The sequence below is a fragment of the Melanotaenia boesemani genome, chromosome 15 (genome assembly GCF_017639745.1).
Source record: "Melanotaenia boesemani isolate fMelBoe1 chromosome 15, fMelBoe1.pri, whole genome shotgun sequence".
NCBI classification, from domain to species: Eukaryota; Metazoa; Chordata; class Actinopteri; order Atheriniformes; family Melanotaeniidae; genus Melanotaenia; species Melanotaenia boesemani.
The window spans coordinates 23,446,950-23,466,520 of record NC_055696.1 but is presented as its reverse complement, the minus strand read 5'-3'; the positions used below and the strand labels follow the sequence as shown (position 1 = coordinate 23,466,520).

The following is a 19,571-nucleotide window of genomic DNA, read 5'->3' as shown; positions in this document are numbered from 1 at the left end:
AAATATCTCAAATGAGCATACATTGTCATATACATATATACATATATTTTGTAGAAGAAAATATGATGCGCATCAGCTATACTAAAGACTGAGTGGGAACTGAGTAGTGTATAAGAAACACGTTATATATGATGTAACACCAGAGTCTATACTGTATGTGAGTGATGGAAAACTTCTAAATGCTAGAAATTAGTTTCAGAATTTAATATCATAGACAAAGTAAATAAAGAAGAAAAAAATTATATATAATTTATAATGTATATATTTTCTGCTGTAGTTCAATGTCTCCAGCAGAGAATATGTATATTTATATCATGAAACCAAAATGCTTCTGAGTATCTATATTTGGGGACAGTACTTGTTTTAAAGAATGTATAAGTCTATATTCTGTTATTTTTATATCCATTTGTTGCTTTCTACTGTAGCGATGCAGAATTGTACACAAGTAGAGAAATATGACGTCCGTCTGAGTTGTTGTACAGAAGCAAAAGAGAATGGTGCACCAAACTGTACTGTATATCTATCTGTCTATTACACACAAACTCTCAGAGAAGGATACAGTAAATTAGTTTTATAGTTTGTGTGAATAGCAAAATGTACCTGCTGAATTATTTGTGGGCCAACATTTTACAGCATTGCTCATGTGTTTTATTGAATTTGCATACTCTTTGGCATGTGAGATACCCCCCCCCCCCCACCCCCCCCTTCTGTGGTGCTCTCCTGCAATCAGAGCAATGACATTTAAATGTATATTCATCAACTAAACTGTGCTTTTTTTTATTTTTTTAATGTTGACATGTTTTTTGCAGTAACAGACGCAGTGCTTCTTGATGCTGCCTTGAACTGACACAAGTGGGGATCCAGATTTTGTTAGATTTTGGTTGTAAAACTGAAGCATGTGCAAGACAGAGAAGGTTTCACCTGCCTTTTGCTCAGATGTGGAAGTGGAGCATTGCAGCAAGCTGCTAAAAGTTACACCAGGCTCCCACTTCAATGCTGTACATTGCCAAAAACAACCAACAGGACATCACATACATATATACATCCTGACAACTGGTGCTATTTAACAAAAAAAAAAAAAAAAAAAAGAAGACATCTGTGGTGCTTTTTTTCTGTTTAAACTTATTTCCTTGCTTCAGACAAAATGTAGCTACACAATCCTGTACTGTACTGTGAGGCTGCTGTCCGGGCCGGTCCGTTGACCTGGTGCAAGTCAGAGGGTTTGTTTCAGGGAATCCTTAGATCCAACTGGACGGACATTTTGGTGTGGCGAATTTTAAAGCAAGGAAATTTGATAGGACATGGATTTGAATACACATCCATGCATTTTTCTTTCTTTAAATGGACTTTTTTTTCTCTTTGTTTTCATCAGTGCTTCAAAGTGTCCACACATTGTGTTTGGTGCTGAGTGATCAGAAATGTTCACCACGACTTTTGATAGTCATCTCAGACTTTTAAGAAACCAACTGCCCCCTCCCCCCTTCCTCCTACTGCAAGCGCCATTTTGTAGGCAGATCACATCAGTAATGGTTCATATGCAGCCAAACGTTTCTTAGATGGAGCCACGTGTGGTGTTACTCTGCTGGAAAACCAAGCATCAGGCATTGTATCATAACACCAGTCACACATTCATTTGTTTGTTTCTGCCGTGTTGCATGAAAAGGGTTTTTATTTCTTGTCTTTCATCATAAAATGCAATACAAGTGGAAGAAGATGGTTCTGTCTTCCTGAGATGTTTTTGAGTTTAAGACCTTTGTTCATTCCAGGCATAGACAACTCTGTACCTCAACATATCGCTTACTGAAATCCATATGTGTAACTTAATCATTTTTTAAATGTTCTTCACTCATGATGCTTTTTAGATTTGTTTGCACAAACACTAACAAGAATGTATGGCTATTCTAATTCCTGCTCACCCCCAACCCCCACTCTTTCCTGAGAATTGAAGCTTTTAAAGCAACTAAATTGAACTGTCAGTTTTTTGTATTTCCAATGTCTTGGTATGCTTGTTGTAGTTGTATATTCAGAATGGTGTATATTACATCAGTTTTTATTTAATAAAATGTTTAAATTTTCTAACATGACTGTTTGTGTTATTGAGCGTTAGGCCTTGATACTTACTTCAGCTTGAATCTTTAATTAATCTCCTGGTAGTATTTCTTCTTGGAAGTATTATTAGTGGTTTGTAGGCCTTTTGCATTTTTTCCTGTCATCTTTTCTGCAGAGTAATGGCATATTTCATGAACCTCAGAAGTGGGAAATAAGGTCATACTTTCTTTTTCTTTGAGATTTGTTTAATTTTTCATAGTTGGACATGAATAACTCAAATTTCCAAGAGAGAGGCTGTGATCGCATGCTTTACACTGGAAACCATACATGCAGATCCCACCCAAGTACCTTCTCTGATGCCTTCCTTTTCCCATTACATTAGTGCCCAAGTTCTTGGAACTTTGGAGCAGCCTTGAATTATCAGAAGAGAGTCTGGCATATTCATCTCTTTCCATTTTTTTTAGAATATAATATCCCCATTAATCTTACCATATTCCTAACATAAAAAACAAAATTTTTTTTCCAGTAGAAAATCACTATATATATATATTGTAAACTGTTTTTATTTTATCCATCTGCTCATAGATGACAACTGAAACTGGGTGGCTGTAGTTCAGGAGGAACAGCAGTCGCTCACCAACAAGTCGGTGGGTCAGTTCCAGGCTTCCCCTGACTCCATGTCGAAGTGTCCCCTGACGTTGCCCCCCCCCCCCCCCCCCCCCCCCCCCCCATGTCTCTATTGGGTTATGAATGTGTGTGATAGTAGGAAGTGCTGCTGTATGGGCTGTATGGACGTAGTGCAAATGCACTTTGAGTGGTCAACATGACTAAAAAAGCGCTATATAAGCATAGCCCATTTGCTATTTAACTCCTCCTGGTAGATAAAAAATAGTACCTGTTTTTTCTGTCCATCCATTATTACCATTTAACTCAACACCCCTCCTCTTATAATTAAATTTCACTAGAAAACAAATTACTACAGGCAATCAGTATAAACGCCACACTTTTATGTATTTATATTTGTTGAGTTTCGTGTTTCTTGAATAACTCATGAATTTTAAAGGGTAAGGGTGGATATTTATGGGGCCCAGATTTTTCTATGATGCTACAACATTACGGGTACTAGACCCAGGGAGAGCTGCACTGTTTCAACCTATAAAATGGCTGCTTCCTTCACAGATGGACAAATCATGCAGTCAAGAGGGTAGGATCACCCATCTTCTATGACAGTGTCAGATCAGGTGCCAGGGAAGTGAGAGGACTGTACTTGTGTATGATGAGCCAACATCTGACTATTTCTGTGTCAGCTCTGTGGATACTTACCCATAGTGTGAAACTTTTAAACAGACGTGTGGTGATTGGAGACAAATTTTATTGCTCATATAGCAAAAGCTGTCCATACTCACACATCAGCAATCACAAATTTACATTTTACTTCTGGATCCAAATCAACAAGACACACAATTTTTTTTTTCAATTGACTTTTTGTAGAAAGTATTAAATAATAGTCTTGCTATGAAGCTGAAGTACAGCTTAATTAAGTTTGATCTGAATTGTTCTCGGAGCCAGGTGTACTTTGTGGGACTGAATTACTCCTGAGTGTAAGAAAGTAAAAACTAACATATTTCCTTAAAACTGCAAGAAGCAAGAAGTATCTGATTGATCAGGGATGTGTTTTAAATTTACAATTTAGAGACTGATGAAACTTAATAATAATAATAATAATAATTATTATTAATATTATTCATTTAAAGAAGATTTATAAAAGCAAACAAATGGATACAATACCATTGTATAAAAGGTGTAGGGGCTGGCATCAAAATGTAAATTTTCTGAGGTGATTTTAACACGTTTTAACTGTGCAAATAATTTAGATATTTCTGCAATGGTCTTTCCCTTTCTCCGATTAGGTGTTTGTTTCTCGTTCGCTCAGCCACCCTTTCTCTCGCGAGATCAGCGGTTGCTAGGAAACCAGCGTCAACAGTGCCTGATAAAAGACGCTAATGCTACGCTTCTTGTATTATATTTTGCATTTAGACGAAATTATCTGGGGACTTTATAAGTTCGTATTATGGAGGTGAGTTTGGCTTTTAAAGACTTTACAAAACGTTTTTAAAGAACTCAATTTAAAATGTAGATGTCGTAAATATGATAAACGTACAATTGAAAGCCAACTTTTAGCATGCTATTATTACTGTATTAACAAATATTTTAGCAACTATGTGTTGACCTGCAAGTAGAAAGTCTTTTAGTTTGTCTAAGAAAAAGTAATTTTAGCTGTCTTATATTTTACTTTCCAAAATTATTTGTTAAGAAGTCTTGCTTGGACGCATTTGATTCCTATTTAATGTAATGGCACAGTGTTTTGATAAAGACAGCAGCCAGATCTAATCTGTTTAACTTGTTGTAAGACACATTTTGACTTCCAATTCGTGCCTCCTCTGTACTTCTAGGAGAAGGAATTAACAGAAGAGGACTCTTTTGAGTCCTTGGAGGAGTTCCAGATGGTTCTCAGCGAGCTTGTTGGGGACAAAAGTATGGACAAGATCCGGGTGGAGTACGAGAAGCTCATCCACGCGCTGAAAACGTCACGAGGAAATGAAAAGAGGCTGATGGCTAAATGCAGGGAGTTGAATGCAGAAATTGTGTCGACCTCAACTAAAGTAGCAGCTGCCCTGAAACTGTCCCAAGAAGATGAGACAACAATAACTTCACTGAAGAGGGTGCAATACCAGAACAGTCTTTTTATTTAGTTGTTTCACAGTGGCTCTAATTCTGGAGTGTTTCAAACATGATAGTTACAATATGTTATTAAAGCCACGCTGTAAACCAAAACTCCTGACATTCGTGTTCAGACCAATTTAGCACAAGGGTTTGTTATAAGAGGATGTTTTACCATTTATACTCCTCAAACTACAACTGAGATGTTATTTATTACATTTTTAGGAGCTGGATAAAGCTTGGAAGATGGTTGATGCTGCTCATGATAAAGATAAGACGGACAAAGAGACCATCAGGAATTTGAAAGAAGAGATTTCCAGACTCACAAAAATAAGTGAACAACAAATGGGCTTCTCCACAGACCAAGAGCGAAGGTGATTTCTCCCTCCATGTCCTCCTTTTCTGTTGTTTTAGCACTGTGAATTAAGTGGATGGGGCCAAATGATATGTCTTTTATTTTCTTAGAGATTTACTTAAAATGATTGATGAGTTGACAGAGGAGAGGAATCAGCTGGAAACAACTGTGGAGGGTCTGAGAGAAAATCTAAAGAAGGCAACTGCAACTCAACAGGAGATAGAAGCCCAAAGAGAGAACGCAGCACAAAATATTTCTCAGGTACATGCGAAGCAAAGTCTCAGCAACAGAAAACTTTTTATCTAAAGAAGATATAAAGATGTGATATCTTTAAGTGGATGGTGTAAACATAAATAATATCAGTGACTTGACTGACCCTTAACTGTCTTATAAGACTATGAAGGAACAAAGGAATATCTGTCATGTAACATTTTGACTTGTCTACAACCATAAATGTCACACCAAGGACCTTTTAATGCTGATTATTATCTTTTTTGGATGTTATTTCTGTATTTAGCCTATTAGTTGTGATTTGATCAGTGACCATTTCTCTGCTTATCTAATTCCAGCTTCAGCAGGAGCTTCAGGTGCAACAGAATGAGATTTCCCGAGAGATAAGGCTGAAGGAAAAGCTGGACAAGCAGGTTAAACAGCTGCACATTGACATGGAGACCAAGATGGCTGATATTAAAGCTCTGAATCTGCAGAGCCAGAAAGCCAGAGAGGAGCAGCAGAAGCTGGAGCAGCAGCTAAAAGAGCTGAAAGTAAGCAATGGGTTATCATTGTGATGAACTGTCTATAACATCAGCTGATGTCATTTATATTATCTTACTTATTTGGCTTCACCACAGGGTTGGTCAAAGTGAAAAGTTGCTTAGATTGCACAGACATGAGTTGCTTTCCACATATTGTTCTGTCTATAAGTTCAGGGTTGGTTATAAGTTATAAGTTCTGTCTTGTGTTTTGTTTGGCCATTATATTAACACTTAACACAGAGTCATTTCCGTTTACAAACCAGATATTTTCTATTGAGTTTATTTATGAAAAAGAAAGATGCCACATTTCCAAGTGAAAGAATAATCGCTTTTATTGTTAACGTGTTTAGTCAGGTCTAAAATTTATCACAGAAAGTTGAAGACTCCACAGAGCTGTCTTGCCTTACATGGCCACAGTTTTCATATTTTTATCAAAACTATCACTGTTCATTCATACAAACTGTATACATTTTTAAGTTTTGCACCATAGTTTTGCTTTAAAGAAATTTTTTACCTACAATATTTTGAAATGCAAAGACAAGGTAAGTCTCTGTGGCTCATATGGCATCAGCATATCAGATATATATTTTGGACCAGAACCAGTCGCTGCCTTGTACACCAGCATCAACATTTTTAATACAATTCTTCGCCTCAAAGGAAGCCATTGAAAAGATCTGAGAACTGGAGTGAAATGTTTGCAGCAGCGGCAGCATTCTGGACTCGTTTTAGCTGTCTTAATGATTTATTTGAGAGACCTGTTAAAAGTACGATAGTCACATCTACGAAAAACAAATGCATGAAGATGATTTTCTGAACATTTCAAGTCACCCTAATGGTCTGTGTTACAGATATTAGAGCTTTGGTTCCTCGGAATAGCTTCCTTTGACTTGGATCACAGCACTGCAGACTCTGACTGTCCTAGCTGCCAGTTTTTCACAGGGCCCTGATGAAATCTCTCCCCTCACAGTTTGAAGACATTCCCAGAGCTGTTGTGTTTGTTGGCTGCCTCAGTTTGATCCGTTCAGTCGGGCTCATCCCAGACAGGTTTTGTAGACGTCAGGTTGGGTGACTGAGGTGGTGCTGTGACTTGTCGCAGGCCTTCCTTCTTTTTCTTCTTGAAGCAGATTTTGCATCATATGACACTGCAAGGTGCAGCTGTGTTTGTTCAGGATCAGTGCAAAACACCCAGAAGCCATCCCTGATTCTTCCTCCTGCTTCACAGTGGGGTTGTCCACTGAGGAATCATGCTTTTATCTATCTGACAGCAGACTAAACATTATGCTTTGAACCAGAGTTCTTAAAACTTTGATTCTTCCATCTACAGGACTCTGTTCCTGTCATCTGAAATATAACATAGAAAGCCTTTGGTCAATTTTAGTGTTTTTTCTCTGCAACCATTTCTGGACTCTGAATCGTAAACCTTTTGTTGTTTCATAAAGTTTTGTTAAACATTTTATTTATTTGTTTTTCTTTTATATTTTCTTATCTGTCAAACTTGACCTTTAGAATGACTTTTGGAAGGTTCCTTCTATTAATAAGTAAATATATGTCAGTTTAATCCCGAACAAGCCAGTAAGAGAATATATTAAGCCAAAAAACAATATAGCTTCAGCAAAACCATGTAGTAGATCACGAAACTGTGATGATCCAAGCACAAAGTATTCTTATTTATGCTTTACCATCATTAGGAACACTATTTATGGATTTGTTTTTAAAACAAAGTGTACTGTAAGTGTTAATCTGCACCTCCATCCTTCCCTGACTGTGGCAGATCCTTCATGAGCGATCTACCAAGGAGTTGGAGCAGATGCAGGTGAAGAACGCCAAGCTGCAGCAGGAGTGTGAGCAGCTGTCATCAGCCAAAGAACATCTCTCTCTGGAAAATCAGCAGATAGCAAATGAGCTGAAGGTAAACAATAGTTCACTCAAACACACTCCTGAGAAAAGGAGAAACACCTCTACCTCATAAATTTAAGCAGTTTAAATCTACTGTATATTCAGATTTATTATAGCTGAGGATAACTAATGATAGATAATGTAATCATGCCTTCTAAAACCACTAGGAGGCACTGTTTTCACACTTTACTTGCACTGTAATCAAGACATGTTGATGACTATTAACAGATGTCCTGTCTCTGTTCTCAAAACTGCTTTCCTTCTTTATTTTATTCTTTATCTGTGTAACATGTCTCACTAGATGAGAGAAGAAGAAGTGAGTCAGATGCGTCAGGAGGTTGCCAAACAAATAAAGCTGAGAGAAGCTATCCAGAAGAAGCTCCACCAGCTGGAGGATCAAAAGGCTGATGTGGAAGTTCAAAGGGAGACACTAAAAGCTCAAATTACTGGTCTTGAGAAAGGTTTGGACTAACCCTCCACATCATCTTGATTTCTTAAAGTCTGAGTAAAGCATATTAAGAGAATGCATTAAAACTTGTTGTACATGATAGCTTTCAATACTACTGTATATTAGCACAAAAGTAGCTAAGTATGCCATTTAGCTTTTTGTCTGACCATTATCTAGCTATACTCTGCCTTCATCACTTCATCTTCTCTGGATGCCAAAATTTAGCCTTTTTTAATTTAAATTGCTGAGAAAAAAACACATCGTGGTAAGTACTGCATTCATTCAGTGACCTTGTTTTAAATTCTTATTTTCATGTGTTGGTTGGCTAGTTGCAACTTTTTTCTTGGTTAGTATAGAACGATCACATCTTTGACCATCAATAAAGTGTCTCTTTATTCTCTTTACAGATCTTGAATCTTCCCAAAAGCAAGTTGAAGTTGAGAAAAAAGCCAAAGAAGAGCTGATTCGAGAAAGGGATAATTTAAATAAGGTATCCTATCAAATTTACAGAGATAATCTCATCACAGACTTTATAATTAAATAATTTAAAGTCCGTACAGTCTACAGTATTGTACTGCTATTTCTTATTAATGGCTAGATCCGGTATTAAAGTTTGCAGATATAATTCATGCTTGTGTTATTCTTAACAGAACATGATCAAAGCTGTGCAGTCGACTGAGAAACAGCAGAACCTTGTGAAGCTTCTGGAGCAGGACAAGAAGACCTTGGAGCATGAGATAAGCGGTTACCGCCAGGAGGCTCAAAAGCAACGCAAGATCATCCAACAGCTGGAAAAAGAGCGCGACCGCTACATCAACGAGACCAGCAGCCTCATGCAGAAGGCAAAGTGTTGTGGTTATTTTTTTGTGTTACAGCATATCTTGTTCTGACAGAAGGAAACCTCTCTCCTCTCAACAGGTGCAACAAAAAGTGAACGATGTTGAAGTGAGAGAGACAGAAATATTTGACTGGAGGAAGAAAGTGACTGAGGCAGAGAGCAAATTTAAACAGCAGGAAAACCTGCTGGAGTCCGTTGTATCTGAAAGGAACCTCTACAGCAAAAACCTCATAGAGGCTCAGGTAAGAATTGCTACAGACATAGTCATTAAACCGTTAGTTAGTATTAGTTAGTTATTAGACTAAAAGTTCAAGTAACGCATTCCACCTCAGGTTTAATTATTTAAATCAAATTAATTTAACTCATTTAATAAGCAGGACAGCATTTGGTATAAATTTAATACACAAAGAAACGAAATTTGTGTTTGGTTAATTATTTGTCCCTTATAATAATACCAAATGGTAGTGTTTTTATACAAAATTGAAAAGCCTGTTTAGTCACCTTTACTACGAAGTATAACTTGTGAGGATCGTACTTCTGTAAAATAAGCAACACAGCTAAATGTGTGAACAGTTTCCCCTGAAATATTCTCCTGTCGGTAGAAGAGATGGCGTTATTTGAACGGTAGTGTCCAAAGTCAGTGCTTGTGGGGGGCTTTCCTCCAGTTTTTGGATGTTTCCTGCAACAAGCTGTTGAGAAGAGTCATTTAATTTGAGTCAAGTGTGTTGGAGCAGGAAACATCTAAGACCTGCTGGACTGAGGCCCTCGAGGACCGACTTTAGACACCTCTGCTTTAGAAGAGTGAAGAGAAGGACAGTAATTATGCTTTCAGTTTAAGTTTATGCCTCTGTGTGACTTTTTGACTTCATCCAGTTTCTTGTTTTTTAATCACAGTTTACTTCCCTTCCTTCTTTTGTCCGCCTGTTTCTCTGCTTTAGGAGGAGATTGCAGAGATGAAGAGAAAGATAAAGACTATGAACAACCAGGTTACCCGGCTGAGAGATGAGATCAGTGGGAAGGAGCAGGCCTTGGCCAAAGATCAGCAGGAACACAAGCGCTTAGAGAAAGACAATGAAGCCCTTAAGGTGCTGTTATAGCACCTGTTATTGCAGAAAGCAATAAAAAAAAAAACTTTAAAAGAAATTAAAGTTCCAGTGTGAGGAATTATATTAATTTATTTGGCTGTGTAGCCTATTCTGACTTTGTGTGTAAACACGCAAGTCTTATGGTGAATCTGTGTCTGTAGTTTCTTCCTAAAGAATGACATCTAAATCCTCTCAGCACTGATGGAGCCTTTCCACATGTGTAAGCTGCAGTTCTGCTGAATTAAGAATTAAAAGCCTTTATTGTCATTGCACAGATAAACAACAGAAACCACACACACCTCCTTGTGGTTGGAAAACAACAAACGCTGGTCATAAATAAAGCTATAAAAACATATATGATCGCAACACATCATTGATCATAATGTGTTGGACAGTTCTAGGACTAAGTGTGGAATTCTTTAATGGCACTTTGGTAGAAAATGTTCATTAATCTGGAAGGGAAGGCCCTAATGGACCCGTGTCCTTCCCAGAAGGCAGCAATGTGAACAGGTTTTTTCCAAGATGAGAAAAGTCCTAAATCATGTTTTTTATTAATGCACCCCCCCATCAGGAGGCTTTTGAACTGAGCGCTGATAACAAGCCAGAGGACCCTCTCTTCTTTGGTCCGGAGGACTTGCTGTCCATGATTTCCATGAAGAATTTCAACTCTCGATTCTTTTGTTTTTCACGTTGCTTCTGTTCATTTTAAATTAGCTTTGACCCTTGGCTTATTAATATTAAGCTTAATATTAAGCTGTCTTAAAGAAATTTCAAGCATTCCTAAGTGGAGCTTCTTCCAAACCAATATGGCAGCTGAACTGATGCTTCATTCCAAAGAACAGCAACAAAGCAGCATGTACATTAGCACATCTAGGGTTTAGGGTGATCTAATGTTGGTCTACATCTCTAACCGTCTCTCTATTCGTCGACAGGTCGAGCTGCAGTCAATAAAGCTGCAGCTAGAAGAAACAAAGCAGCGTGTTGAAAGTCAAAGAGCAGAACAGCAGAAACTGCAGAAGATAATCGTCAACACAGAGAGCGAGCAGACCCAACTGAAGAAACAGCTGGAGCAGGTAAAGAAGAAGAACGAGGACAGGAAGAGAAAGATGATAACGGAGACTAAGGTCTGATATGTCGTTCTGAAGGTGATCAGAGAGCGGGACAGCCTGGGCAAACAGCTGCTGCATCGTAATGATGAGCGGACGCTGCTCTATGAGAAGATCCGGATCCAGGAGTCAATCCTGAGCAAGGGGGACTTCCACTACAACCAGAGGTTGGAAGACATCCACCTGCTCAAGCTGGAGATCAGAAGGCTCCGACGCAAGAAGAGCATCCTGAACAAGAGTTTACCCAACACTGAGGAGCTGAGGTAAAGAAAAGCAAACTGGGTCAGGAGAGGAGTGAAGGTGGAGGACAGCAGCATGCAGACATCAGGCACACAGGGCGAGATGAGGTGTAGAGTAGAAAAGGAAGATTTAAAGAGGAAAGGAGCAAGTTGAGAAGAGATAGAGTAGCAGTATTTAATAACGGCCTTTAAATTTTTTAGTTCCCAATTTTGTTTCTTCAATAGAAATATTTTTAATCTATTTTTTATGGGAACTTCAAATATACGCAGTACTCCAAATTATTATTTATCTGAACCAGTATGATGATCTCACTTAAGTTTTAGTCAAATATCCAATGTTTTCTTGCATGAGTCATTGTGCTATTTCACGCTTTACATCTGCAGAAAAATCCTTCTTTCTCTCCAGACTGCACGAAAACTGGGACTGGCTTAATAATGTGTAGTGTCTCTTTAATTAGACTCACTTGGAAACTAATGATCATACCTGTCTGAGACTGTTATCAGTGATCTAAACAGACAGGAGAAAGAGCACAAGCTGAATCCTCCACAGAAAAACTAAAAGACAAATGTTTCATCAGCTGAAACCCTACATGCAGAATCACTGTAATATCATAAGAATTAAAATGATGAGATGCTGCGCTGCAGGCAGGAGCTGTTCCACCTGCAGAAACAGCTGCTCAGAGAGAGAACCAGGAACAGCGTACTGGAGGAACAGCTGAAGCCCATAAATATTCACAGATGGAGGCGACTGGAGGTGAGGGGGTTGTTGTCTAGTAGCTTATCTGTATGGGTCTGTTTGAGTTCACCTTTTCATCATGTCTGTTACAAGAAGGACTAGTTTTATGTCTGGTTTGGACATGACTCCCGCAGGGCAGCGACCCCAGCAAATACCAGCTCATCCAGAAGATTCAGGCCTTACAGAAGCGACTGATCGCTAAGACTCAGGAGCTTGAGGAACAGGAACTTGTGTTGCAGGTAACTTCTCACTGCTCTTTCTCCAGCTTGTTAACTCTGTTTGGGATTAATTCTTTATATCTTCATAAGAAAGTTGTGCTTTCCACAATGCAGCTGACCTGTAAAAATAAGTAATGCAGCGTCATTATGAGCAGAGTTTAAATGTACCAGCTGCTTCTGTGCTTTTATTGTAACAAAGGCATTGATATTCTGATGTGTTTTGGAGAAGATGCACACACAGTTAGCAGGTTACAGCCTGGTGGTTTGGGTGTTTTCATGGGATAGGATGACACTAAATTTGGTAGTTCTCCATTTTTACAATCAATGGATGCTCAGTGATTTAACAGCGTCTTTCTCAAAGATAAAGATTAAAAGTAGTAGAGTTACAAGTTTTCTTTCTGTGACATTAAAGATGGATGTGCTGCTTTTTCCAAAATGGAACGATCAAAAGATATATTAAGAGTTTTATTGTTAATTCTCTCTAATATCCTCATCAAGGAAAAGGAGAAGCTGTATGTGGAGCTGAAGCACGTTCTGGCCCAGCGGCCAGGTCCAGAGGCAGCTGAGCAGCTCCAGCAGTGCCAGTGGACCATCAGAGACAGAACCAAAAAGCTTAAGGTCATCTCGTTATTCTTTCAGCTTCTGTTGTTTTCCAGTCAATCATATTGTTTCCTATTTCTAGTTTTTTCCTCTTCTTTTTTCTGTTTTACATTTTGATGCCTCTCAAAATGTCTCGGCTCTAAATGACTCTTTGTCTCAAATTCTTCATCACATCACCTCATTTTTTTAATCTATTTATTATTGCTATTGTCTATTTTATTGCTTCTGATGTTTTTTCATTGCTTATTTTTAATGTTTGGGGAAAAAAGGGGTGTTAAAGGGAATAAATGTGAATGTTTGAGTTTGTGTGCAGTTGGTGTTATGTAGGACCTCTCCGAGACAGAACAGAGTTGACAGATTTATTACGAACAGGTGTCTTTGGCTGGAGAAGGTATCTTAGGAAAATACACACTGATCTTGTCCACTGGATCGTCAGGGTCAGTCGGGACCGGGGAAGGGAAGGAGGAAGAGTTCACGTCACTTGAACGAGGTCCGACAGATACTGACTGGTGTCCTGGGGTTTATAAGGTCTGGCTAGGGATTGGCTGCAGGTGTGAGTCCTTAGTACTCCGGAGATGATGAACGGCGGTGATTAGTGGTTGCAGGCGTGTCCGGCGCAGAGTCTGGTGTGATGGTGACAGTACCCCCCCCCGCCAGGAGCCCCCAAAGGGCGACGAGGAAACCGGGAAACAGGACGACCACGGGGACGCGGACGCGGCCGGAGGGGATGAGCGGCGTGAAAAGCCCGGAGGAGGAAGGGATCCAGCACATCTGCCCGGGGCACCCAGGACCGCTCCTCCGGACCATACCCCTCCCAGTCAATGAGGTACTCCAACCGCCCACGGCGGCGCCGCGAGTCCACCACCTCCCGGACGGCATAAACAGAGCCATCCGCCGTGGCCAGCGGAGGGGGAGGCGGCGGAGGAGGGACGGACGGCACACCAGACCCTGAAGGAGACAGATCAACAGGAGGATGGTAAGGTTTCAGTAAAGACACGTGAAAAACAGGATGGATCTTATAGGAACCCGGCAGATCCAAGCGGACGGCAACCGGGTTGATACGGGCAGCTATAGGAAAAGGGCCAATGAATCGAGCACTTAACTTCCGGCAGGATCCACGGTTACGTATGTCCCGAGTGGACAACCACACCAGGTCCCCCACGGCATACGCAGGAGCCACGGACCGCCGTCGATCCGCCAGGGGAACACTGCGTCTGATGGCCCGCTGCAGATGACGATGCGCCTGGGCCCAAACCCGCTCACTGCGCCTGAACCATTCATCCACCGCAGGAACCTCCGATGAAGCTCCATCCCAAGAGAAGAAAGGAGGTTGTCGACCCAGAACGCACTCAAACGGGGTGAGACCTGTGGCAGCCTGTCGGAGGGAATTCTGGGCGTATTCAGCCCAGGGCAACAACTCGCTCCACGTAGTGGGATTCGAGTGGCAGTACGTCCGCAGGAACCGGCCCACCTCTTGGATCTTCCTCTCGGCCTGGCCGTTAGTCTGAGGATGATATCCAGAGGAAAGGCTGACCGAGACCCCTAACAAACCGAAAAAAGCATGCCAGAAACGTGAGATGAATTGGGGACCCCGATCGGAGACAATGTCCTCTGGTAGTCCAAAATTCCTGAACACATGTTCAAACAGCGCCCTGGCAGTGGTCGCCGCGGTCGGGATGCTAGGAAAGGGGATAAGTTTACATGCTTTGGAGAATCTGTCCACCACTACGAGTACACAGGTGTTACCTTGAGAGGCAGGAAGGTCGGTCATGTAGTCCACACCTAAATGAGACCAGGGTCTTTGCGGTATAGGCAGCGGAAGCAATTTCCCCGCAGGCAGCTGTCTCGTGCTTTTAGTCTGCGCACAAGGGGCACAGGCAGATACGAATTGACGTATGTGGGAGTTCATGCCGGGCCACCAGTAGCGGGGTTGTAACAGAGCCTGTGTGGCCTGGATTCCCGGATGTCCAGTCCCCGGTGAGGTATGCGCAGATTCCACCAATTGCTGACGATATTCTGTGGGAACATAAATACGACCTGTCGGGGTGTCAGACGGTGCAGGTGTCCTTTCCAGTGCTTCCAGAATCTGTTCATCTAGCGCCCACTGAACCGCCCCGACCGTCATCCGTGCTGGCAGTATAGGTGGAGGCTCCTCCGGCACCCCCTCTTTCTCGTAGAGCCTGGACAGGGCGTCAGCTCGACAGTTCTTAGACCCTGGAAGATATTTGATGGTGAAGTCAAAACGTGTGAAAAAGAGAGCCCACCTGGCTTGTCTGGGGTTTAGACGGCGGGCTTCCCGGATGTAAGACAGGTTCTTATGATCTGTGAGGACCACGAACGGATGCGTGGCTCCCTCCAGCCAGTGTCTCCACTCCTCCAGTGCCATCTTGATGGCCAGGAGCTCCCGATTTCCGATGTCGTAGTTTTGCTCAGCTGGACTCAATCGCCGAGAGAAGAACGCACAGGGGTGAAGCTGTGACGAACTTCCCATACGCTGTGACAGGACTGCGCCGACCCCCGCTGAGGATGCATCCACCTCCACCACGAAAGGTTGCGTGGACGGGTGCACCACTGAACGCTTGGCGTAGCTGTAGCCAGGCCGTCTCCGCCGCAGGCGTCCAATGTAACTGGCGGGGTTTGTTCTTCAACATGGCGGTGAGTGGAGCGGTGATGGCGCTGAAGTTCTCAATGAAACGTCTGTAGAAGTTTGCAAAACCCAGGAAACTTTGGAGGGCCTTTATGGTAGTGGGTTTGGGCCACTCCAGGATGGCTTGTACTTTTTTATGGTTCATTGTCACACCCTGGGGTCCTACCAGGTATCCCAAGAATTCCACTTCTGTCTGATGGAAAACACACTTCTCAGCTTTCAGGAACAGGCTGTGGGTGCGAAGGCGTTTGAGCACTTGTCTCACATGGTTTACATGGGTCTGGAGATCTGCAGAGAAGATCAAAATGTCATCCAGATAGACAAGTATAAATTGGTTAATCATATCGTGGAAGATCTCATTCATGAAGCTCTGGAAGACTGATGGGGCGTTAACTAAACCGTAGGGCATGACTAGATACTCATAATGTCCGGTTGGGGTCACAAAAGCTGTTTTCCATTCATCCCCTTCTCGTATTCTGATGAGGTTATAGGCGCTTCGGAGGTCTAACTTTGAGAAGAGGGTAGCCCCTCTGAGTTTCTCTAGAGCAGCCGGAACCAGTGGAAGTGGATACTTGTACTTGCGTGTGATCTGATTAAGGGCTCGGTAATCGATACATGGTCTTAATCCCCCATCTTTCTTGTCGATAAAGAAGAAACTGGATGCTGCAGGAGACGTAGATTTTCTGATATAGCCCTGTTTCAGGGCTTCGGTGATATACTGTTCCATTGCCGTCGTTTCTGGGATGGATAAAGGGTAAATCCTGCCCATAGGGAGTTTTCCACCTGGTACGAGGTCTATGGCGCAGTCAGACGGTCTATGCGGTGGTAATAGTGCGGCTCTGGCGGGACAAAAAACGTCTTTGAAGGATACATATTCCGGGGGATACGTGTCGGCAGAGCTGATATCTGGACTTTCAATAGAAGTGGACCTAAGCCAGAGGACTTTATCGGGATCGGGATGTGGTAGGGTCGGAAAGCACGAGGGGTAGCAGGTGGAGCCCCAACGCAGAATGTCTCCGGTTTTCCAGGATATAGTCGGATCATGCTTTTCCAGCCATGGTTGTCCCAGTATCACATCTACTGTGGCGTCGTGTATGACCAGGAAGGAAACCTTTTCGTGGTGTAATCCCCCTACTTGCAACTTCAGGGGTGAAGTTTGGAGCTGACTGTTGAGGGGTGTGATTCTTTTCCCCGTTATGGATTGGATGTGATATTGTGTGGCGCAGTTGTGGCACTGGACTTGCAATCTGTTCTTCACCGATCCAGATATGAAGTTGCCTTCGGAACCGGAGTCAATGAGCGCCGTAACTGTTAGGGATCCCAAAGGAGAGGTGAGAATGACAGGAATGGTGCGAGATTTGGATGTGATAGAGGCTCGGCAGGCCAAACTCACCCTGGATCTCGGTAGTCGAACGGGACAGGTTTCCCGTCGGTGGCCCTCTTGTCCGCAGTACAGGCAGAGTCCATTGATGAGTCGCCGCCGACGCTCTGTCGGAGTCAGCCTGACCGTGTCCACCTGCATTGGCTCTGTTCCCTCTGTCTCGGCAGCCGCCACCGCGGCTTGTGGGTCCTGCAGGCAGCCTGCCCGTCTATGCGCTACCCGGGTGGTGAGCTGGACGAACTTTTCGAGCCCGAGGGTGTCATCAAACGTGACGAGTTGTAATTGTAGATCTGTATCCAAACTCATCCGGAAGCGGGTAAGCAACGCTGCTTCGTTCCAGCCGCTGGCTGCTGCTAAGGTTCTGAAACGAATGACATGTTCTGTGATAGGTGTACCTCCTTGTTTCAGCTGGGAGAGTTTTTCCTGTATGGTTGAGTCCCCGGGGGGAACCCCGAACACTTCCTTGAAGTGACGTGTGAACTGTTGATAGGATTGCTTGACCACGCCCTCCTGTTGCCACATTGCATCCGCCCACTGGAGAGCCGGTCCTGAAAGCAAGGATATGATATAAGCCACCTTAGCGCGCTCAGTAGGGTACCTGGTAGGATTCATTTCGATGTGTAAAGAACACTGAAGGAGGAAGCCACTGCAATACTGGGGATCTCCGGCATAACGTGCGGGAAGAGGCTCCATCCTGGTGTTGTTCTCGGTTGCGGTCGGACCTTCTGTTATGTAGGACCTCTCCGAGACAGAACAGAGTTGACAGATTTATTACGAACAGGTGTCTTTGGCTGGAGAAGGTATCTTAGGAAAATACACACTGATCTTGTCCACTGGATCGTCAGGGTCAGTCGGGACCGGGGAAGGGAAGGAGGAAGAGTTCACGTCACTTGAACGAGGTCCGACAGATACTGACTGGTGTCCTGGGGTTTATAAGGTCTGGCTAGGGATTGGCTGCAGGTGTGAGTCCTTAGTACTCCGGAGATGATGAACGGCGGTGATTAGTGGTTGCAGGCGTGTCCGGCGCAGAGTCTGGTGTGATGGTGACAGTTGGACAGTGAGATTTCATTGTATGAGATTCATTCATTGTAAATATGTTGCATTTACTTCCACTCCACAGGCGCTAGTAGCAGAGCTGAGGATGCTCGATTCAAAGATGAACGAGTACAAAAGCGAGAACCAACGACTGGCCAATGAGCTAACAAACATTAAGAAGAAATATCTCAGTCAGAAAAAACTCCAAAGGTAAGTTTTCCCCGTTGATGTTACTGTTGTGTACAGTTTATGCCATGTAGGAAACAGGTATGTCATTTTTGTTTTGTTATATTTCTCTCTGCGGTTGCTTTTTATAAACTCTGTTTAATAAGTGAGCAGAAAACCAAGACCAAGATGGAGCAGCTGGAGCCTCTGCCTCAGCTCGACAGTAAGCCTCACTTCACCGGAGGAGGCTTCAGGATGGACAACCCTGTGAGACAATAACAGCTTGCACAAGAAAATGAACCATCTTCCATCATTTATATTAATTAAGAAGATCATGACCTCATCTTGTAAAAGAAAAAACAAAAGTTTCTTAATGTGTTTTATAAGGCAAAACAAAAGATTTTGAATCATAACATGAATGTTACGTGTGACGTGCTGCTGACCTCTTGGCCAGGTCACCCTTAAAATGAGACCTTGATTCTTATTGTTTTTTTTTTTTATTATGTTAAAATAAAGGTTAATAGTTACAAAATATTTAGCACCATTGCCCCATATTCTGCCTCCAGTAATGTCCTAAAACATGTTTTATTCAATATTTCTGTTAACATGCTGTGTGAATATTGAACAACACAAGTTAACCAAACATATCTACAAAATTCAAGAAACTTGTTTTCTCACCATGAAGCTAAGCGTCAGTTTCCAAATGAACTAATGCAGCATCTACAGTATATTGTGTATGTAAGAAGAATCCGTCCTCCACCACGAGCCGTTTGCCTTTTTGGAAATAAGGTCATCTGTTACTACTTAAAATGATTAAATTAACATATATTGTGTCCAAACTTTTACATGTTTTGAAAAAATACTGGGTTGCGAAGAGCTTCCTCATCAGACACCTGTTGCCTTATATTTAAACCTCTTTCCTTTATGTTTTTTTAAGAATACATCTTTTCAGTGTGGAATCAGGTTTTCAGCTACTTCAAAGTGTAATTGGTGTGTTGACATGTAAAGCACTGAGAGAATAGCATGTCTGAGTCTGCTGCTGTCATCAACAACCACAGAGAGGTCAGTGTTAGATGTCTGCTACTACAAGTGTTAATGACGACATCAAGGAAACTTGAGACATTTATTATGTTTCAGACTAACCTTTTCAAACAAGGAAAATCAGAGCAGACGTATCAGATGTTTCATCTGGTCTGAGCCAGAGTTCACTGAAATGTTGTCTGTTACAATACAAAAAGAAAATTAACTCAAGTCTGGACACAAGTTTGCTTTTTAAACTAATATTTTATGCTGTTAG

The 19,571-nt window shown here is 42.0% G+C and overlaps 1 protein-coding gene across 1 annotated transcript; it reads left to right on the top strand.

Moving 5' to 3' along the window:
- Positions 1-4,038: 4,038 nt before the first annotated feature.
- Positions 4,039-18,836, top strand: cfap58 (cilia and flagella associated protein 58). The gene is made up of 18 exons (XM_042007662.1): positions 4,039-4,126; positions 4,503-4,772; positions 4,996-5,144; positions 5,236-5,386; positions 5,695-5,889; positions 7,652-7,789; positions 8,078-8,237; positions 8,632-8,714; positions 8,875-9,066; positions 9,143-9,304; positions 10,001-10,147; positions 11,080-11,220; positions 11,293-11,516; positions 12,138-12,246; positions 12,363-12,467; positions 12,945-13,064; positions 18,195-18,319; positions 18,442-18,836. Exons 1-18 carry the CDS (start codon positions 4,121-4,123, stop codon positions 18,551-18,553), a joined length of 2,589 nt encoding a protein of 862 aa, XP_041863596.1. The 5' UTR covers positions 4,039-4,120; the 3' UTR covers positions 18,554-18,836.
- The last annotated feature ends 735 nt before the right edge of the window (positions 18,837-19,571 follow it).

Excerpts from the sequence above, each read along its gene's own strand:
- cfap58 (XM_042007662.1), top strand. Across the intron at positions 12,247-12,362 it reads ACAGATGGAGGCGACTGGAG|GGCAGCGACCCCAGCAAATA; the intron begins GTGAGGGGGTTG and ends TGACTCCCGCAG. Across the intron at positions 13,065-18,194 it reads ACAGAACCAAAAAGCTTAAG|GCGCTAGTAGCAGAGCTGAG; the intron begins GTCATCTCGTTA and ends TCCACTCCACAG.